This window comes from Salvia hispanica, chromosome 6 (assembly GCF_023119035.1).
Source record: "Salvia hispanica cultivar TCC Black 2014 chromosome 6, UniMelb_Shisp_WGS_1.0, whole genome shotgun sequence".
Taxonomy (NCBI): domain Eukaryota; kingdom Viridiplantae; phylum Streptophyta; class Magnoliopsida; order Lamiales; family Lamiaceae; genus Salvia; species Salvia hispanica.
This window is the reverse complement of record NC_062970.1, coordinates 5635964-5641654: the sequence shown is the minus strand read 5'-3', so window position 1 is coordinate 5641654 and position 5691 is coordinate 5635964. Positions and strand designations below refer to the sequence as shown.

Sequence of the window (5691 nt, the reverse complement as noted above, 5' to 3'; positions counted from 1 at the left end):
TTAGGAGTTATTGGTTAAAGTGTTTAATTGGAGAGAGAGAAGGTGAGTGTAGGTATTAAAGTAGATATTAAAGTAGAGAGATAAAGAAAGATGAATATTTTAATAGGAGTGAGAAAAAGTGGTTGAGTGTATTAATTGGAGAGAGAAAGTTACCAAAAAAGGAAATGTGTCATCTTAGTTGGGACAAACTAAAAGGGAAAACGTGTCATCTTAAGCGGGACGGAGGGAGTACTTTAAACGCCAAGCTTTCTAAATTTTGGATCCAAGAAAAAGACATGATATTGGGGTTAAACCAGAAGCGGTATCTGTAAAGCAGGAAATTTTTTTCTGCAGATGAACAATCTGTTCTTAAGTTCGAAATATGATGCATAATCAATGGATTAAATAATTAGCAGTCTACTCATGGTAAAACTAAAAACTGTGAGATGCTACAATTTCGAGTTGACTATCAGCGCTACTTCTCCATTTCTTCTTGTCAAAATCGGGTAATCGAACCCACTATCTGAACATGTACCCGACATCTGAAAAATCGGATATCAGGTACCCAATATCCGAAAATTTTTGGATCAGGTTGGATTTATCCAATGCCCGATACCCAAATTTTCAGACTCCTACTTGCAGCCAATACCTTTGGCGCAGCAGTCAACAAATATAAGTTCATGAATATGTAACTCAAACCTATGGAGATGTTAGTAAGATTTGAATCTACTGCAAAAATGCCTACACCAAAATGAGATTTCAACTCAATCTTCTATTTTTATGCTCTCAATTCATATTTTGACAGAAGTGTACATGAAAAAGTGAAGAACTTTGAAATTCAACCGCCCTTACTGAACATTTTTCTCTTTCAAATCTAAGTATGATTTTCAACAAAACAAGAGTAACTAAATGGTGACAAAAAATCACCTAAATACAAGGCTCTAAAGATTTCTCAACACACAAAATTCATACTGGTTTAACTAGACATTTGCAATGACTTAATCACAATAAACCTATTTCAAGCATTCATGCTAATGCTACTCATAATTGTTGGATAAAAGGGATGATGGCACTGAAATGAAAACAACAGAAACCACATCAAAAGATAAGAACACAAGCTACCAATTCTCTTTTTACCCCATAGCAAACTTCCCCCTCAACATGGATCCATTGGAATATTAGGTTCTGTTGAATTACACTCGCACTATAAACCACTTTTTGGTCACCAGAAGGAAGAGGCATCGAAGCAAACAAAATCTTGACTTGAGTTTACCCTGGCTTATGTGGTTGAAATTAGAGATGTTGTCATCAAGTAAGGCTGCCTCACTCTTCTTGACTTTCCAATTTGGAAATGTGTCTTCACATCCTTCTAAAATGAGCTTTTCAACTGATAACAGCTTATAGGTGACACCAGAAATTTATCAGGCAAGTATTCAAACAGACAACACTTGATTGACATCAGGGCTAGTATCTTCAATATCACCGACATCATCTTCACTCGAAGTCTTTGCGATCATCCCCTGCATTTCTTGCTCCAAATCATAGACCTTGTCACTCATACCCTCCTTTCTATAAGCTTCCATCATTATAGAGTAAGTTGTGGAATCTGGTCGGCATAACTTATCCTTCATTCTCTTAAAAACTCTCTCCATCTCCATCAAATCCTGTGCCTTGGTGCAAGCATGCAACACTGCATTGAAGAAAGAGGTATTCTCAGGTATCTCCAATCTCCCCGCCAACTGAACAGAGCTGATAACCTTATGAAAGAGGCCGGCATTGGCATACCCTCGAATGAGACAGCAGAAGGTCTTGGTGTCCGCCTTAATACCTTCGGTACGCATTTGATCAAACGTGTACTCCATGTGCTTTGCATCACCAACATCCGAAAATGCCTCAATCACGTTGTTATAAGTTGAGGTTGTCCAAGGAAATGAAAGCCTGCGCATGTGCTCCATCACGGATGACATCTTATCATACATCCTCTTCTTCCCATAAGCGCCAATCAAAATGTTGAAAGTGCGCGTTTCTGGCTCTATTCCAAAGTCGCGGAACTTCTCATACCACCTCTCCATCATCTCAATCTGGCCATCATTTCCAAACAAGCTAATGATGGTATTCATAGTCCACACATCAGGTATGCTCGTCTCACTTTCGAGCATCCTTACAAGAACCTTCTCCATATCTTCATATCTTCCTGCCTTGCCATAGCCACTAAGAACTATATTTTGAGTGACAGTGTTAGGAGTAATCCACCTTTCAGACATTTCATCATAGAGGGACTCGAGTAGATCGAAACGGGTAGCATCGACACAGGCCTTTATGAGTATACTGTAGGTGTAGACATCAGGCTGGCAATGAGGAAGGGCCTTCATTTGTTCCAGAAAGAAAAAAGCCTTGTCAATCAAATTGCTGCGGCAACAAGCACCAAGCAGTGCAGTGTAGAGCTGAGCAGTTGGCTCCAAACCTTCTTGAAGCATTTCATCAAATAGTTGGCAGGCTTGACCAGGTTGCCCGCATCTACCGAGAAGAACAATGAGCTTCATATATGTCCCTTCTTTTGGATGATAAAAAGGTTGCGCCTTTAGCATCTCAAACACCTAATTGATCGGTAAACCAGCATGAATTAAGTGGGTTTGATGAAATGTTGTTTCAATCCGAAAAAAAACAAAATAGAAAATACATTGTAAGTTGATAACCACCTGAAGGGCTCGGAGCCACTGTTTTTTGTCAATGGCGTCGGAGAGAGATTCGGTGACAGTGTTAACCCACGCTTTGGCATTGTTCTTGTTATCCAGTTTCTTCTTGATGTTTTTGATAGGGCTTCTCCTTTTGGGTAGCTGCGTGGTGGAGGTTTGTATCTGAGCAGGATATTCACCGGCCTTCCAGTGCTTCTTCTTGGGCAAATCCGATGTGGATGATGCGGCGGAGCACAGGACACTGAATCTGCGGAGTGGCGGAGGGGCGGCGGTGGTTTTAGCGGTGGCGGGGAGAGGGGAGGGGAGGAAGGAGGAGGAGAAGGAGAGTTGAAAAGGACCAGCCATCACTATATTACTCGCATTCAGCAGTGGAGATGGATTGGATTTGGGGGGAGAATTTGGGAAGGATATACACACCGTAATTGGATAAGTTTAACAGGTGAGAGAGGGACCAGCGGTTTGCAGAACTTGTTTATAACACATAAACTTTTTAATAGCATCCGCGTGCTTAGGCCAGCAATAGGCCAGCCATTCTCTCCTCTGCCACATCAGCAATACTAAAAAATCTACCTGCCACATCAGATTTAGGCCAGCCATAGGTTAGCTATAGACCAGCCGCAATAAAAATAATTCAAAATATACTATATTTACGGAATTAAAATTACAATTAAAATACGGAATTAAATTTACGAGACATATACGGGAAAATTCATTAATTTTATTTAAATAAAAAAAAGTACATTAACTAAAAATCATAAAAATAACATAATAAAAAAAAAATCCGGACTTCCACACACGAGCCGCCTTGAATCTGTTATAGTTTGCCGCTATTTAACTGGGGTCTGTTTTAGGTCTTAATTTTGTATTGGGCTAGTTGTTGTTGTCCATCGCTAGATGTTGCTCTTGTACAGAAATTTAGAGATAGAGAAAATTGCGTTTATATAGTTTTTCAAAAATTAAAAAAAAGAATTAAAAAAAAATTTTTTAAAAAGAATTAAAAAAATTTAAAAAAAGAATTAAAAAAAAAACAAAATTCGGCGCTGGCCGATCGGCCCGCCACAATGGCTGCACAGCGCATCGGCCAGCGCCAAACGATCGGCCAGCCCACGCCGATCGGCTCGCCGATTTCGCGGCTGGCCGACTCCAATGGTTCGGCTAGCCGATCGGCCAGCGCTATGACGAATCGGCTAGCCAGTCGCTAGCCGACCATTGCGGATGCTCTAATACTAAATCCATCCACGGAAAATCTCATTTTACCATTTAAAAATATTTACAAATTCTCTCACATAATATTTTTTTTCTCGTATTGTATATCATTTTTTCTCCATCTCTCTACTATATTTTTGCTCTCCTATTTTATCAAAATTTTTATTTAAATTTTGTATCCACAAATGAAACTATTTTCGTGAACGAAGTGTTGTATTACTCCTTCCGCAATCTTTTTTTTTTTTGTTGTCTCAAATTAGTTGGGTCAATTTTTTATAGAAAAATTATTTGTTCTTCTATTTTACTCTTTAATATTTTATTCTTTTTTTAATTTATTCTTTCTTCTATTTTAAATATTAATTTTTTAAATTACATGTCCAAAAAAAATATAAAAAAATAAGAGAGGTTAATGTGTTGTTCATTGCTAAAAAAATTGACTCGTTTTAGATAGAATGTTTCAAAAAAGAATATGGATCGCTATGATGAGACAAATAGAATACTCTCTTCGTCTCATGTTACTTGCACTGTTTCTTTTCAGCTCGTCACAAACTCCTTACACTATTTATAGTTTAAGTTAGAATTAATGCATTTAATTAATATGTTAGATTAAGTTAAGCGCTCATTTATTAAGTGATGTCTCATTACACTTAAAATTGTAATTTAATTTCACTAAAAAATCAATCCCAAATTTACGGCCTAAAATGAAAAGTGCGAGTAACATGGGATGGATGGAGTATTATTTTAGCTTTATAGCCTTCAAGGATAAAAATATAACGGAATTGGGCATGCGGAATTTGAATTAGAGCTTCCAATTCCTAATCCCATGTTTGGTACCACAAAATATTTGAATTTGGAATTAAATTACAATTTCAATTCCTCTTAAATTCACTAAATTTCATATAAAATTGCACTTTCACGCACAACAAACACACACACATGACCTCGTTTGCACACGCGCGCACACACATACACTATATAATTTTTTGAATTCAAATTCATATCATTTATCATTTTATCGAACAAAGAATTTAGAATTGAATTAATTTTTTCATTTTCAACTCCGTAAAAAATTTCAATTTCAATTTCAATTTCAATTTCAATTCCATGTAATGAATGGAACCTGTGGCCGTTTGATAGCTATATTACAACTAGATAAGGGAGTAATTTAGGCTTATTTGTGCGTTTGGTAGTTATGTTACCTATTTAAATAGCCCGTGTCTTATATTCGGCCCGCACAAAGCCCACTGAAAAATCCATGTTTCAAACATATATGTAAGTATCCATTTTGCTATGTTACCCATCTAGTCCACCTAGTTAATTTTAGAAAAATATAATTTTACCCATCAATTTTTATATACACTATTTTATAGGCATATACACATACATACTTTTATTATATTTCAATATACCAAATAATAATCAATGCAATTAATGAAGTGCAATCATATAGTATACTTGGGTATTTTTAATATACATAGGGCTCGTTTGGTAGCTATGTCATGTTTCGACTAGACATGATATCATTATGATAGTAATCATAGTTTCGATTAGTTAATTTACATATATTGGGTGTTTGGTAGATTAAGATAATTGTGAGTTATCTTATTGTAGTGTTTGGTACAATAAGTCACAAGTAAGGATTAAAATTATGATTGTCAAAATTATCCTCATTAGTTTAAGTTAATTACTAAACTATCATCATTTTACCCTAATTATTCCTATAAAATCGTTTTGTTTAAAATTAACATCTTTTCAAGCTAAACTCCTTACAAAAATTAGCATCTTTATATCAAAAAACTTATATTTATTT

The 5691-nt window shown here is 36.1% G+C and overlaps 1 protein-coding gene across 1 annotated transcript; it reads right to left on the bottom strand.

Moving 5' to 3' along the window:
• Window positions 1-885: 885 nt before the first annotated feature.
• Window positions 886-3121, bottom strand: LOC125196024 (pentatricopeptide repeat-containing protein At3g06430, chloroplastic). Its single transcript, XM_048094371.1, has 2 exons — window positions 2679-3121; window positions 886-2576 (listed from the first exon to the last, which is right to left on the bottom strand). Exons 1-2 carry the CDS (start codon window positions 3018-3020, stop codon window positions 1413-1415), a joined length of 1506 nt encoding a protein of 501 aa, XP_047950328.1. The 5' UTR covers window positions 3021-3121; the 3' UTR covers window positions 886-1412.
• Between the last annotated feature and the right edge of the window lie 2570 nt (window positions 3122-5691).

Coding starts and splice junctions, on each gene's coding strand:
- LOC125196024 (XM_048094371.1), bottom strand. CDS start 3,020: ATGGCTGGTCCTTTTCAACTCTCCTTCTCCTCCTCCTTCCTCCCCTCC. Junction 2,577..2,678: donor AGTGGCTCCGAGCCCTTCAG/GTGGTTATCAAC, acceptor CCGATCAATTAG/GTGTTTGAGATGCTAAAGGC.